Source organism: Littorina saxatilis, linkage group LG1 (genome assembly GCF_037325665.1).
Source record: "Littorina saxatilis isolate snail1 linkage group LG1, US_GU_Lsax_2.0, whole genome shotgun sequence".
Taxonomy (NCBI): domain Eukaryota; kingdom Metazoa; phylum Mollusca; class Gastropoda; order Littorinimorpha; family Littorinidae; genus Littorina; species Littorina saxatilis.
Window position 1 is genome coordinate 105,754,689 of NC_090245.1, and position 16,154 is coordinate 105,770,842.

General features: G+C 41.4%; 1 protein-coding gene across 1 annotated transcript; it reads right to left on the reverse strand.

The window, feature by feature from the left end:
- Positions 1-1,295: 1,295 nt before the first annotated feature.
- LOC138948970 (uncharacterized) lies at positions 1,296-15,187 on the reverse strand. The gene is made up of 8 exons (XM_070320660.1): positions 15,118-15,187; positions 13,849-14,058; positions 13,163-13,231; positions 12,262-12,346; positions 5,848-5,948; positions 4,586-4,656; positions 3,987-4,045; positions 1,296-3,033 (listed from the first exon to the last, which is right to left on the reverse strand). The coding sequence occupies exons 1-8, from the start codon at positions 15,127-15,129 to the stop codon at positions 2,909-2,911; spliced, it is 732 nt and encodes a 243-aa protein (XP_070176761.1). The 5' UTR covers positions 15,130-15,187; the 3' UTR covers positions 1,296-2,908.
- Positions 15,188-16,154: the final 967 nt, after the last annotated feature.

A 16,154-nucleotide genomic window follows, 5' to 3' on the forward strand; every position in this document is an offset into this window, starting at 1 on the left:
GCTGCAGAGCGATGGGGAGGTGCGTTGTCATTCTGAAGAATCGCACGAGGGCCAATCACTTGGAGGGCTGGAACGACCAGGGGTTGCAGGATCTCATTCTGGTAGCGGACACCGGTCAAGTTGTCCATTACATGGTACAGAGGTGTCCTTAGTCGTGGGCTGATCCCTCCCCAGACCATCACAGAGCCTCCGCCAAAATGCTGTCGTTCCAGAACAGCGCCTTCTGCGAAGCGCTCTCCGCGACGCCTCCACACTCGGATGCGACCATCAGCAGGTTCCAAGTAAAAGCGGGACTCATCTGTAAACAACACCTGAGCCCACTGCTGACGTTGCCACCTCACATGTTGAGTGCACCAGGCTCGGCGAGCTGCTCGGTGATTAGCAGTCAGGGTTGTTCCTCGGACTGGACGCCTTGCACGCAAGCCAAAGTTGTGTAAGTGGTTTCGGATCGTCTGACCACTAACAATAGTGTTGGTGGTAGCTTGTAGGCGTTGCCTAATGTTGTGTGCCGTAGCCATTCTTTGTTGCATTTCTGTTTTAGTCTGATGATGACAGAGGGAGCCACTGCAAGCCTCGGGCCACTTGCCTGGCAGCAGCACCGTCTTGTAGCCATCCTATTGCCCTTCCTCTATCCAAATCGCTCAGTTTTCTTCGTGGGGGCATGTTGCTATTGTGCATAATTGTGTCAGCGTGTCAACCTTTAAACACAAGCTGGTGAGCGATGTTCATAGCCAGGACCCTGTTGTAGCACGTGCATCACAACCTTTTGCCCTGGCATGCGTTCCGCAAATTTCATAGGGCTATAAAAAACACCCTTTTTCTTCCAAAATGCAGAAGCTTTTGAGAAGTCCCACAAAGGGAAATAACTCTGCCTGCCAAACAAAATTCTAGGTCAAGACTCATTGTTCATTTGTTAATTCAAACACATTAATCTTTTAATTATTATGTCGATGTTTAATTTTTTGGCAATTTTTTATAATTAGATCTGTTTTTTCAACCGATCCTTAACTTTTTTTGAAGAGTGTATATGTGTGCGGGAGGTTTTGGGAGAAGCACCGTCTTTCTACATAGGAAAATATTATAAAGGAGCGAAATAGGTGTGTAGATTCCAGAGAGGATGTGATGCAATCAAAATACAATGTACTTGCTAGATGCATTTTAGACGAACCAAACACAAAGGTATAAGAGATGGATACATTTTTCCTGAAATTAGTTCCTTTCCATGAATAAGTAGCTCCCTTTCATAATAAATGCTTCACACATGCACACAAACACTTCAGTCTGCTTTCAAAATGTTGGGTTTCATTGCACATTTTTTATTCACAAATTCGTTGTTACAAAAATTGTGGAAATGCATTTTCTCTGCTTTATGCGGATTACTGGTATGTCAGAAATATCACAATACCGAATAACAAAGATCAAAGCAAGGCCATTTAGTCAAATGATCAGGAGAATAACCTGGTTACTGTAATAAAAGTTATACAAACACAAACGCAACATGACTACTTGTAATCTTCAAATACCTTGCTGGTAAAACTACTTTTCCATAATTATTTCACTGATAAGACTGTTGTGTAACCACTGGGGAAAAAGTGTACAGTGTACAAGGCTTTAACCAGTCGTTTCAAATTTTAGAAATATTTCAATACCATTGCACATGTACTTGCGACAATGCAGACAGCATAGCTTACTTTTTGTGGCTAAACCACTCTCGACTAATGCTTTTAGAGACATTCCTGTGTTCTTGAATTTTCTTTTAAAATGATTTTCAGGGATGCAAAAATAACACTCGCCCGCTGTGAGTAGAAATTTCGCTGGGCGATTAAAAATGCAAATCACTTTGCCCGTCAAACGAGGTCTGTCAACTTCTGCAGAAGCAGTTTTAAATTTTTAAACTGTACAGTTGTTCACTTCAACAGTATTGCAAAATATATCTATGTTGCTATTACATGTAACTTTTAACTTGCCTAATTATTAAATTGTTTGACTAGCAATTTATGTTAAGCCTTGAAAGTGTTCTTATAAAGGGGAAAAATCCCGAAATTGTTTATGGCTACAATAAGTTTCTGTGAACTAGTAAATTTAAAAAGTTACTAGCCTGTCGAGCTAGTGAAAAGTTTGAACTTTCACATCCCTGATCTTTAGGAACACGAGTTGTGCTAAAGTAAAAACGTACAGGCTCTTCTGATTTGAATACATGTATCATATGCAGGAACACAATTTTAACATAAGAGTATCCCAAGCAAAGTATCCTTGCCAATGTAATCATCGATCTGGGGGAAAAAATCAATGCTTTACAAAATTGCAAAAGTGCTAAACCAAACAAGAAGGTCAAAACTGTGATGCAGGACGGCATTTAAAGTTGCTGAAAGTGAAAGATGATGGCATACAATAATCCGCTAGTCACTGACAGCCATCCGAGCTTCAATAATTATGTACAAAGCATAGCAGTACAAGACCCACACATACAAACATCCACGCATATGTTTGCAAGAAGCCTCTTCATGGTCCATATAACAAAAATGAAAGAAGAGGAAAAGAACACTTAAATGGCACCAATGATTCCCAATCATTTTGTTGTTTTCACCAAATGATTTGGAATCGACAGTCTATTTTGTCTTCGATGATTAAAAACACTTCATCAAGATTCGCCTGTGATTTAATGATGATCAAAAATAAGTGATACATTTCCCGCGCAATGTCATTTCTTACAAACTCTTGCTACCATTCACACAATCCCACAAGCCGTTGCGCTTTCAACAACCTGCCTGAAGCCCATGGTCACCACAAACACATCTAGCCACTATCAGCAGCTACCGACAACAGAGCACTCGTGCACAGGCATTTGAAACCAGCTCTTTGGTTGACAACAGAACACATACGTTATACACCCACATGTAACAATATATCAGCTCTTTGCTTTGCGATATCGTTGTCTCGCTGCAGCAGTGCCTCCCTTTCTGTGGGTTTGTGAATTCTGTGACTGGGAGTCTTCACTCAACCCTGGTTCTGCAGATGGTTTCCCACTCATTTCTGCAAAATTTGAATGAGAGTTAAATACTTTTCTGGCTGAATGTCGCAACATAACATGTTTAAATATTAAATCAAAGCTCCCAGCAAAAGAACAGCTACAGCAAAATGCACAAAAACAGTGTTCTCAAATGTCACAACCTGCTCTACTTATTTCTTTATTAGGGCCCATAAAGAAATACTGAACATGGGCATTTAACTTTTGTTTTTAGCAGTGATGTGAAATGCATATCCTTTGAACTAAAACTATAATTTTCTTTTTTCCCCTCCTCTTTTACAATTTTTTCTTCAAAATAAAGTATTGTTTGAGCAATTAACTGGATGCTCCAAATGAATCAGAAATGGCATGTATGTACTGTACAATCAGTAGCAACAATTCCGTATATATGCTTGATGCTATCACATTTTTCTAAAACAATTCTCACAGTTTAAACTTTTAAACAAAACATTAAAATAAACTGACAGAAAATCTGCAAACAATGATCAGCAGCATATCATGAAATGACAGACATGGTACCCTGACAGCATTACAAGCACTTCTTCTGCGTTCGTGGGCTAAAACTCCCACGTACACTTGTGTTTTTGCACGAGTGGATTTTTACGTGTATGACCGTTTTTATCCTGCCATTTAGGCAGCCCTACGCCGCTTTCGGAGGAAGCATGCTGGGTATTTAGTGTTTCTACAACCCACCGAACTCTGACATGGATTACAGGATCTTTTCCGTGCGCACTTGGTCTTGCACTTGCGTGTGCACACGAAGGGGGATAAGCCGCTGGCAGGTCTGCACATAAGTTGACATGGGAGATCGGAAAAATCTCCACACTTAAACCCACCAGGCGACCGTGGCAGGGATTCGAACTCACGACCTTCTGATTAACAGGCCGACGTCTTACCACCCCGCCACAGCCCCCGTCATTACAAGCACTAAATCTGTAACAAGTCAGACTTTACCCACCTTCTAATAAATCGATAGGAGGATCCAGCAAGCCTGACTTTTGGGAATCAAGCAGGTATCTGAAAAAGAGAAAACAAATACAATAGATACACTTAAGTTTTCTTATGTACACTTAAGTTTTCTTATGTATAAACTATAAACACAGTATATAAAACTATAATCACTGCATTGTTTTTTGTTATTATTATAGTTGTTGAGGTATGCAGAACAGAATGGATTACATCTGCTGAAGAAGGATAATTGGAAACATGTGGGCTTTTTTCTAACATGTCTGTGTGTGCATGAGTATGTGTGTGAGAGAGAGACCGAGAGAGACAGAGTGTGTGTGTGTGTGCCTATATAGACCCTCTGCAAAACACAAATCAAAGTGCTGAGTGAATGTTAAAATAAGTTAAAGACAATGACGGCTCTTTCTCAGCTGATTTGAAGCTGTATACATTGATAATTTAAATTTGATATGCTTGTATTTTGCTTTGAATACAGAAGTTTATTTGTTTATGTATTTTGCAATTAATCTTCAGAACTGTAAGGCGCTCATAACTTTGCAGCATACACCCTTGGATATATATTTAAAGTTCTATGTAAGTAATTAATCATACCTGTAAGCTTTTGAAATCCCAACTCCAATGAGCGCGAAGGCAGATATGAGCAGGACTTGCAACACAGGATGCTGTTTGACATATGACAGAAATAATTACATCATAGGAATAACCAATGTGTGGCTTGAACATGGGCTTTTTATTTCTTTATTCAAGCCATGTGGTGTTAGAGGCCAACTCAAACTCATATATAGGTAGCTGACCAAGACTGCATGTGTGCTATCATAAAAAATCTATAGAATTCTAACAAAATGGATCGTTACATAAATATCATTTGCATTTTTTAACCAAATATAAGCTTTGACGCAGATCTCGACAGTCATTGTTCGACTCGATCGCGTTAAAAAATCCAATTAGGTTTAATTACTACAAATGAGAGAGACATCTTTCTGATTAAGAAAGTTTAAATTTAAGTAGCAGCCATTTCATAGATCATTTGTGTATGTGGAGAGGCTATGATGTTTATCTACTTTTGCACATAAGCACACATTTCAACAATGCTGGTAAGGATTTCAGTCACTTCAACAACAGCTAGGTGAGATAACATACACACACATGCTCCCACGCCAACATTCACATTATCACTCCCTCTCTCTCTCTCTCTCCCAGACATACAGACGTGTGTGTGCGTACGTGCGTGCATGTGTGTCTGTGTGCATGATGCTGCTATTATACATCGCCAGGAGCTCTAATGAAAAGGGGCGATTAATAAGTGTTCCTTATTATTCTTCTTACATACGCTTATTTACTGACAATCTGAGTTTGTTTGTTTGTTTATTTGTTGCTTAACGTCCAGCCGACTACGCAGAGCCATATCAGGACGAGGAAGGGGGGGATGAAGGGGGCCACTTGTCAAGCGATTCCTGTTTACAAATGCACTAACCCATTACTTGTGTCCCAGCAGGCTTTAGTAAAACTAAATTAATACCTACTGGAAGATTACCAGTTTCCAGTATGTTAAAATAGGTTTAACCTATCTACTGCTGGACTTACATCAGAACACTAACAGATTAAACTATACATGAATCGCGAGACAAGCGGCAAGAGAAGAGATTTTTGGAAAAAATACAGGTGAATGAGCAAGAAGGCAGAAAAAAGAAAAGAATTCATGAAGAAAAAGAGAGCATGACAGGAAAGAGGAACCAAAAATCTACCTAACAGCAAACTAGAAAGCTCCTGCGGTTCCAAAAACAGGAGGGGCCTTTAATTTCATAACCGCAGTGCCCCACTGCGGGAACTGACAATCTGAGAGCAAAACATACCTTAACTGACGGTGATGAGGCCAGAAACTGGTCAGCTAGAACCACAAGAAGGCCAATGCCTGCACCACCTGCTGCAAACACGAGGGGCTGCCGAGCCAATGCTGTGCAAAAAAACAACCACACACAAAATGGAAACAAACTGTTAACAGGTTGATGCCTAAGTACAGTGGAACCCCCCTTTTAAGATCCCCCAAATCAAGACTCCCTCCCCTTTAACTTTAAGACCCTGTTTTTCCAGACTTTCTGTTCATAACCTCTGTAAATGTACCCCTGTTTTAAAGGCACAGTGCAGCTCACAGCCTTCGTTTTGCGTTTTTGTTGCAGCTGAGTGCATTTACGTGTTATTTAGTATAAATATAATTTAAACTCTCTTTTTACTGTGCCTGTGACTGGTGGGTACCACCAGTCACAACCCCTCGGTCTGCATGCTTCAGGGCCGGACTAGGCGAAGAGGAGGGGGGGGGTTGCCAGTGGTGGCCCAGGGGGATGTCCCCCCTGGCGGCAGGGGCGGATGAGTTCATTTTATGAGTGGTTTTTTTCAAAAGTATATTGTGAAGATATGGGTGTGAAGGCGCGAAGCGCCGAGCCGACGGCGCGAAGCGCCTAGCTTGCTAGTGGGGTCCGGGGGCATGCCCCCCCGGAACATTTTGAAAAAAAGGATCCAAAATGGTGCAATCTGGTGCATTCTGAGGATGATCATTACCAGTTTCAGGCAGCAGATTTTGTCACTGATTAATACCCCAAAAATGGAAACTCAATGTAAAATAAAGAAATGCATACCTCATTCAATATTTTTATTTTTTGGCTGGGGGGGGGGTCTGGAAACCCTAGAACCCACCCCCCCCCCCCTCGTTGTGGGGGTCAGGGGGCGAAGCCCCCTGAAGCTGACGGGTAGGTCATATTCTGAGATAGGAAAATGGTCGCTCCTTGCATGAAACGGCATAAAATAAGCAATAATAAAAAAAAATTAAATAAGTAAGGTACATGTTTAGGCTAGGGGGGGGTTGCGCAACCCCCATAACCCCCCCGGTAGTCCGGCCCTGTGCTTTTATGGTGCATTTGACTTGTGTCTTAAATTGTGAGCTGATGTCAGGTATGTTTGACTGACCAGCAGTGGGCCGCTCACTTGGCTTTTTACCTGCGCCCGCGTCGCAGCAGCGCTCTTCACTTGCTCCTATGGGTTGTGCTATGAATGACTATGCCTCAGTGCAACATGAGCATTTTCAGACAATTGAGGACGCATGCTCTTTGGCAAAACCGGGGTACTGGATGGCGAAGTTGGACCTTAAATCTGCCTACAGATCTGTACCAGTGCATAGAGATGATTACAGAGTTACAGGACTGAAGTGGCGCTTTAAAGGAGAAAGAGCACCGACCTATTTATTTGATACAAGGCTCCCCTTTGGGGCCTCAAAAGCACCAAGTCATTTTCATAGACTCTCTCAAGCAATAGGCAGATGTTTACGACGCCGTGGCATAAAGGGTGTGGTTGTTTACATTGATGATTTTCTGCTGATTGCACCGACTCGAGAAGAGTGCAATAACGCTTTGCATTGCCTGATAAATCTCGTTCGGAGATTTGGTTTTCATATCAGCTGGAACAAGGTTGTTGGACCCACTCAGCGCATTACATTCCTAGGTATAGAGATAGACACACGTGATTGCACTCTGTCATTGGGAGAGCAAAAGTTGGCAAAGGTTCATCAGCAACTCGATGAATTTTCAAAGAAGAGACGTGCAAGTAAGCAGCAATTGCAGCGCTTGGCTGGACTCTTAAACTGGGCTTGCCAGGGAATCCGCGGAGGCAAATTTTTCTTGCGGCGCATCCTGGACGCTATAAAGCCCCTGTGGCAGCAGAATCACAAAACAAAACTCAGCAGCGAGTTTCATAAAGATGTGCAGTGGTGGTTGGCTTACCTGTGCACATTTAATGGTGTAATTTATTACAACAGAGGCGAAACTCATCATGTGCATGTCGATGCGTGTGGAAAAGCGTGCGGGGTGTTTTGCAGAGGGGACTGGCAATACTCTGTGTTTCACGTGGACACACCGGCCGCCAGCGAGCTTCACATCAACTATAAAGAGCTATGCGCCGCAATACAAGGCATTGAAAGATGGGCGCAGACTTGGACAAACAGCGTTGTGATAGTGCACACAGACAACAGTGTAACCAAAGCAATCATTAACAAAGGGAGAAGTAGAAACCCATACATGAACTGTTTATTGAGGAAACTGTTCTGGCTCAGTACGAAGCATAACTTTTCAGTCAGAGCCATACATGTACCGGGTTTGGTGAACACTCTTCCAGACACTATTTCCAGGCTTCATGAGGCAGGAAACTGGGAGAAATTGTGTGTGTTGCTAAGAAACTGGTCGCATAGGGCTGAATGTGTCAGTTCCGACTTAAGCAAACATATGTCAAAAGATTCATTTGTGTTTCTTGTGCAGGAGAGGCAAAGACGTTTGAAGAAGAACTAAACGGGGAACTCGCCGGGTTTAGAAGCAGTACTTTTGCTGACAATACTGTGAAGACAATTAAAACTCACTTAAAATCCTATATGGATTTTTGCAATAGGATGAGCATCCCCCCTGTGCCGGTGACTAAGAGAACTGTAGCTCTCTATGCCACGTATTTAACCCGAAGGCTCAAGCCTTCCTCTGTGAAACAGCATATTAACATTATTCGAATAATGCACCTTACTTACCTAGACCAGATCCCTCAACTCACCTTAGATTTTTACAGAGTAACTTTTTGTAGGGCCTTGCCCAAGTAAACTCCCGTCCACGTTCTTTTGGGTTGGTAGGAGCTCAAAGTTCGCCCCTTTCTATTGGGTGCTAGTTTTAAATTTGTTAAACCCCAAGTGTTCTTAAATAATATGTGATTTTTGTCCCTATGAAATTAAAAAACTTGCCTTCGGTTTTTGACACCCAAAAGGAACTTCTTGTCACATGAATTTTATGGTTGTGGTTGTGATGGTGTGTGTGTGTGTGTGTGTGTGTGTGTGTGTGTGTGTGGGTCTGTATGGGTGTGTGTGTGTGTGTGAGTGTGCGTGTGTGTGTGTGGGTGTGAGTTAATGTGTTGTATCCTTCTATGAGTGCGTGTGTGTGAGCGTGCTTGGTTGCGTAAAAGTACTAGTTTAAGTGTTATTTAGTATAAATATAATTTAAACTCTCTTTTTACTGTGCCTGTGACTGGTGGGTACCACCAGTCACAACCCCTCGGTCTGCATGCTTTTATGGTGCATTTGACTTGTGTCTTAAATTGTGAGCTGATGTCAGGTATGTTTGACTGACCAGCAGTGGGCCGCTCACTTGGCTTTTTACCTGCGCCCGCGTCGCAGCAGCGCTCTTCACTTGCTCTTACCGCCTCTGCCCCATCCACCTCCTTTGTTTGTTATAGCTGGCTGCGCTTTTTCATAAATTTGTACCGAAGGATTATGTATACGTTCTGTGAAATATTATGTGTACCTTATATGGAAAACGTATTGTTGTTATTGTGTAATAGGGGTGCTAGTTTTAAATTTGTTAAACCCCAAGTGTTCTTAAATAATATGTGATTTTTGTCCCTATGAAATTAAAAAACTTGCCTTCGGTTTTTGACACCCAAAAGGAACTTCTTGTCACATGAATTTTATGGTTGTGGTTGTGATGGTGTGTGTGTGTGTGTGTGTGTGTGTGTGTGTGTGTGTGTGTGTGTGTGTGTGTATGGGTGTGTGTGTGAGTGTGTGCGTGTGTGTGTGTGGGTGTGAGTTAATGTGTTGTATCCTTCTATGAGTGCGTGTGTGTGAGCGTGCTTGGTTGCGTAAAAGTACTAGTTTAAAGTTCAAAAATCCTCCTATGGTAGTAAAACAAACCCAAAACTACCCAACGACGACATCTGTGAAGCTCGACAGTTTCTTGTTCACGCGAGTGCATAAATTAACCTAGTTATTACGTTGGTGTTTGGTCGGAGTTCGATTCAACTGAGTGATTCCGGCCTCCATTTTGTTTTACACAAACTCATGATGACGTCTGACATAGTTTGCTAGTGACTGTCTTTTTTGTGCATGATGTGGTGATCTACCTGATCTAAATTTAGATCCAAAAATAGGTCAAGACCAGCCGGGTCCGAGTACGAAATTAATTCGTAAAAAAATCGCAGTTCTTGACTCTTTGGGTGCAAGTCAATGAAACTTGGTAGTTCTTCTAACGGATAGCAGCCTGAGGTATGACTAAAAGCCCCAGGGGCTCCGTGCACCTGGATTTGACAAGTTCAGTACCTTTAAGACTCCCTCCTTTTTTAAGACCTGATTTTCCGACATTTGTTTAAGTCTTAAAAGTAGGGTTCCACTGTACATGTATTCAAAATCAGTTACATGTATTTCTGGCAAAAGAAAAAAGTGTTAATGTTTATAGAGCTTCATGGTTGCCACTGTCAGGTACTCTTTATCATTGAAATCAACATATCTGATGCTTCACAGACACACACGGAGTGAATGCGATGTTCACAGAACAAAAATCTAAATGTAATCTTGTTCCCAAAAGGTAAACAAGTCGCGTAAAGGGAAATTAATACACTTCGTCAATCTGTGGAACTCACAGACTGAAACTGTCTTGGTCAGCCAACAGTCCTTTCGCGGTAAAGACATGGAGCGCTTTCCGCGAAAATCATTTTTCACATGTATTTTTTTTTTTAAAGAGTTTTGTTTTTTTGCTTTCATGGAAAATCGCAGAGATTTCGATTGCCTGTAAAATGTAAAAAGGGAAAAAGATAAGACAGAAAAAAAAGATTCACAGAAACAAAATAAACAAGAAGGGCAAAGCCCATACAACTCACATGCTTGACCTTGACCTTTACATGACCTTGACCTTCAGGGTCAAGGTCAAATAACTAAACCTAGCAATGACATCATACACTAAGAACTGCTTTCCACATTTTTCCTACCAAAATACATGTGACCTTGACCCAAGGTCAAGGTCATCCAAGGTCATGCAACACAAAGCTGTTAATTCAAGACATAGGAAGTACAATGGTGCTTATTGGCTCTTTCTACCATGAGATATGGTCACTTTTAGTGGTTCACTACCTTATTTTGGTCACATTTCATAAGGGTCAAAGTGACCTTGACCTTGATCATATGTGACCAAATGTGTCTCATGATGAAAGCATAACATGTGCCCCACATAATTTTTAAGTTTGAAACAGTTATCTTCCATAGTTCAGGGTCAAGGTCACTTCAAAATATGTATACAATCCAACTTTGAAGAGCTCCTGTGACCTTGACCTTGAAGCAAGGTAAACCAAACTGGTATCAAAAGATGGGGCTTACTTTGCCCTATATATCATATATAGGTGAGGTATTGAATCTCAAAAACTTCAGAGAAAATGGGGAAAATGTGAAAAATAGCTGTTTTTTAGGCAACATTTATGGCCCCTGCGACCTTGAAGCAAGGTCAAGATGCTATGTATGTTTTTTGGGGCCTTGTCATCATACACCATCTTGCCAAATTTGGTACTGATAGACTGAATAGTGTCCAAGAAATATCCAACGTTAAAGTTTTCCGGACGGCCGGCCAGCTGGCCGGCCGGCCGGACGACTCGGGTGAGTACATTACCCGCTATTACGAGCTAGTCGTGTGACAGAGAGTTTTCTTGCACACGAGACTGTAGATGTTTCACGACGGCTTTAGCCGGAGTGAAACAGCAGCAGTCGAGTGTGCAAGAAAACTCTCTGTCACACGACTAGCTCGTAATGGCGATTATGTCTCACAGCTTCAACAGAGGAGAGAACAAACACGTTTTGCGTACTCACGCTTGATAAACCTAAACACAGGAGCAGCCATTGTGGCAAGATCTACTTTTTGACGAAAGTGACCGAACAACTATAAATGACGTCTCGGAATATGTGAATGACGTCACAGTCATCGTCACAGTCTGTATCTTTTGAAGCATCGCAATCTTCATGACGTCTTTCTGTGTCTGCATCCGCGAAATGTTTGTTCTTTCCGGGATCTTTGTCATCTATGTTCACAACTCTGTCCTTATAGTGTCAGACTAACAGGCCTCCTGAGCGAGCCACTTTCCAAGGGCAGCTAAATTCGCGTATGGAAACAGTACTGTCGTCAGGGATGCCGTTTTCAGTATTCTGAGCGTTGAAGAATTTGTAAAGAGAAGAAACGATAACAGCAGGAGAAATAAAAGTCGTGTGTGCATTTTGGGGTTTTTGGGGGGACGATTTCGAGTTTGAATCCGTTCTTGCACATGCTCCAAAGCGCGTAACATACAATCTTGCACACGTTTGCTTTAGTAGTGGCAAAGAAGGAAAGCGTGTGACATACTCACTTTTGCTTCGCATGTGAGTCAAAAATAAAAATGGCTCTTGCAAAGTTTGCATACCACTTTTGCATGTCTTTGTCTTAAGAATTGTCACTTACCTTTTCTTTCCTTGTTCATTTCTTTGTTAACTCTTGAAATTGCAGTCTGTATAGATTCATCTGTTGGGTCCAGAATCATTGCTTGCTGCACACATTCAGAAAAAAAGTTAAAACTTTGTAAAATATCTTTTCTTGGTTGGATAAGGTGGTCCACCTGTAAAATTTCATGTGATGAACAATACAGTGTTTAAAACAACAGTAATTTAGCTTCTTCAGACATTACACAGTCGTGCAAACTATGCCACTGGTTTTTGCTCGAGAGTTTTAAAAGTGTTCTCTCTTCCTGCATAACAAACAAATCTGTACACATCCCGGCTTAAGGGCAACCACCACCTACCAAACAAACAACAAACTCCTCCGAACCCCTAGCTCTCACATGTATTAATATTACAAATCTATTCCCTCAAGCTATTCACTACTCATGAAGCAGCACCTTGTTCTTCTTCTTCTTCAGCGTTCCAGAATTTTCTGGTTACGTGTGAGCTCTTTTGCCCATTTGGGCACCCCAAACTATACTCTGAGAGCATAGTCAGCTTCACTCCGCCTTCGTTGAGTAGGCATGCTGGGTATTTTCGTGTTTCCATAACCCATCGAACTCCCGACATGGATTACAGAATCTTTTCCGTGCGCACTTGGTCTTGTGCTTGCATGTACACACGAAGGGGGTTAAGTCATTAGCAGGTCTGCACATAAGTTGACCTGGGAGATCGGAAAAATCTCCACTCCCACCAGGCAGCAGCGACCGGGATTCGAACTCACGACCTCCCGATTAAGAGGCCGACGTCTTACCACCACGCCACTGCGCCCGTAAGCACCTTGTTCAAACTACACATTAATAGCTTCTTAATCTTTAGGACAGTACGTAACACCAGTAGAGCAGTTTTAAACAGTGAAGTTTCACCTTGTATGACATGAGTGCCATTCCATAGTGTCCAGCTTTACATTCCACCTCTCCTTTTCTGAAATAGCCCTGTAAAAATGTGCAGGTGTTAGATGTTTGTACTCCCCCGAAATCGGCGTATGCAGCCCAAATGGCGGGGTAAAAACGGTCATACACGTAAAAATCCACTCGTGCTAAAACATGAGTGAACGTGGTAGTCTAAGCCCATGTACGAAGAAAGAAAGAAAGATGTTTGTTCAAAGTCACAGAATAAAACGCCATGCATTGAAATATTGAAAACCCGACTGATTCTGCCTGTTTGAAATCTTTAAAAAAAATTCTTCAACAAGAAAATAAGACCCGGACAATACAATTAAGTAACTCATTTACTGAGAATGAAATGCAAATGATAAAATCATTAACATCTGATCATTGAAAGAAAAATGAAATTTTCAAACTTTACAGTTTTACACATTCATATTTCAATAAGAATAGGAAGAAACGGGTGACATGAAACAATTAAGTCCAAGTAGTTCCAAGGGTGAGCAACTCTTCCATAACCAAACCAAAACAGAGTTATTTCCGAAATTTGCCTATTCTACAAAAATCAGGTTATTACTGAAGTCAAACGAGGAGTGCACGTCTGTCCTTAAAAAGAAAATATTATTTTCGCATGACAGCTCAAAATCAGTCTACAAATAGTATACCTTTGGCCAGCTTGGTTGTAATTTGATGGTTTGTTGAGCATCCTGCAGAGCGAGGTAATATTGGTCCAGTTTCAGAAAGGCTAAGGATCGATTGCTGTACAACAAGTGGTTGGATGGCTCCAGCTTCACAGCATGTGTGTAGTGCAGCACTGCCTCTGCTGGGCTGCCCTTCTTCAGCGCTGCATTCCCTTGCTCCTTCAACTGTTCAGCCTAAAACATGTAGTTATTGCGATTTTCTTCTAGTGATGCATGCATTCCCTTTAAATATGACATTCTATTTCCACACATTCAGTCTGTAACTCATAACTCATAATATCTGTAAAAGTTATTCACTGTTATTCCGCCGGTAACTAAGCCAAAGTTTTGGATTCTGCCGGCGTTACTCGTGCAGATGCACCGACTAGTTCTTTCTTTCTTTATTTGGTGTTTAACGTCGTTTTCAACCACGAAGGTTATATCGCGACGAGGGAAAGGGGGGAGATGGGATAGGGGAAAGGGGGGAGATGGGATAGAGCCACTTGTTAAGTGTTTCTTGTTCACAAAAGCACTAATCAAAAAATTGCTCCAGGGGCTTGCAACGTAGTACAATATATGACCTTACTGGGAGAATGCAAGTTTCCAGCACAAAGGACTAAACATTTCTTACATACTGCTTGAATAAAATCTTTACAAACATTGACTATATTCTATACAAGAACCACTTAACAAGGGTAATAAGTGAAGAATTTTATGGGTGAGAAAAGGAAAGTAAAAGGACTTTGGGGAGGCAGAAATAAAGAAACAAGAAAAAGATCCTAATTAGGTTCACGGCATCGAGAGTGATGCGACCTTCTCTCAGAAGTTAGTAGAGAAGGCTCCCCCATCCACCACCCGGGGGACGCGCCTCTACGCCAATTAGGGGGCGCGATGCACCGACTAGTGTTTAGTACTGTCACTGTCAGTCAATTTCTACTTTTTATGCTGCATGCACCTTACTTTTTAAGCCACTTTACACAAACACGGGTAAAAACTCCGTACTAAACACATAACTGTTCCGTCCCTCACTCCAAACCCCTTGCAGTCACTGAGTTAGCAGTGCCATACCACAACGGCACAAGCCAAGGCACAACGTACATGAACGATTGTTGCTTTTGTCACTTTCACATTCAGTGTGATCGTTCACCTATGTTTTCCTGTTCACTGAATAAAGTTGACTAAAAGAAATACAGAGGATGCGTCAGACTTGTTGTCCATCGCTTGATGCAAAATGTGCGAAAATAACCAACCAACCTGAGGTTTCATTGTGGAAAGTTTAGCAGAAATGTTGCGATGACAGACGATTCTGTCCACTTCCGTTGTGTATCACATGACCTTATCAGAACCAGGTATGGAGGTCTCCCTTTTGCGTACTTCGGAGCGGTGTCACGTGATACGCAGAAATGGGTTGGAGGGCAAGAAGCGGAACGGCTAGTAGCGTCAGTGCGCCGCTCGATGATTCGGGAGTGTTTTAATTGAATAATGTCAAAATCAGGAACAAAAACGGTCGACCAGCCAAAAGAGAAGTACATTACATCATTGAGTGACGTTGCTAAAGTGCGATACTTGGAGAAATTGACCGAAGCTCTTTAGTTTCAGACTACATATAATTTCTGCTTCAGTGTGTGTGCATGAGTTTTCATTTTGTTATTATTCAAGAACTTGTAGTTCTATTTCTAACTTTGTATGTTTATGTGTGAAGCTCTTTAGTTTTAGATTACCTATTATTTCTGCTTCAGTGTGTGTGAGTTTTCATTTCATTGTTATTCGAGAAATGGTATTTCTAACTTTGTATGTTTATGTTTGGAGAAGCGATTCTTTTTTCCTTTTTGGGATGTCTGCTTTAGTGCTTACTTTGATATTACCTTAGAACATTTATTGTGAACCTGTAAATGTGTAATGTGTGTGTGTGTTTTTTGTTCTTCTTTTTTATTTTTTCTATTTCTTTTTACTTTAGTGCTGCTGAAGACAGTAACTAAAACTTTCCCTGAATTCAGTGTTACGTGTTTTTTTATATATATGTTGACAATGACAGTTCAGTTAAATAAAGCGTTGAACACATTATATGTATTTTAATTTTTACCAATCTGTCACTCTGTGAATGTGAAGCTGGTGTGAGTGTGATATTTAACACATTACTTTTGATTTGTACCTAATCTCTGCCTTTGTTAGCTCCAGTAGGTGTGTTTTCAACAGTTTTGTTCAATTTTGTGAAACGTTACTGTTTTGAGACAAACCAGACACATATTTTTCCGTTTAGGACAGCTGGGCTCAACATATTAACTTTGTTG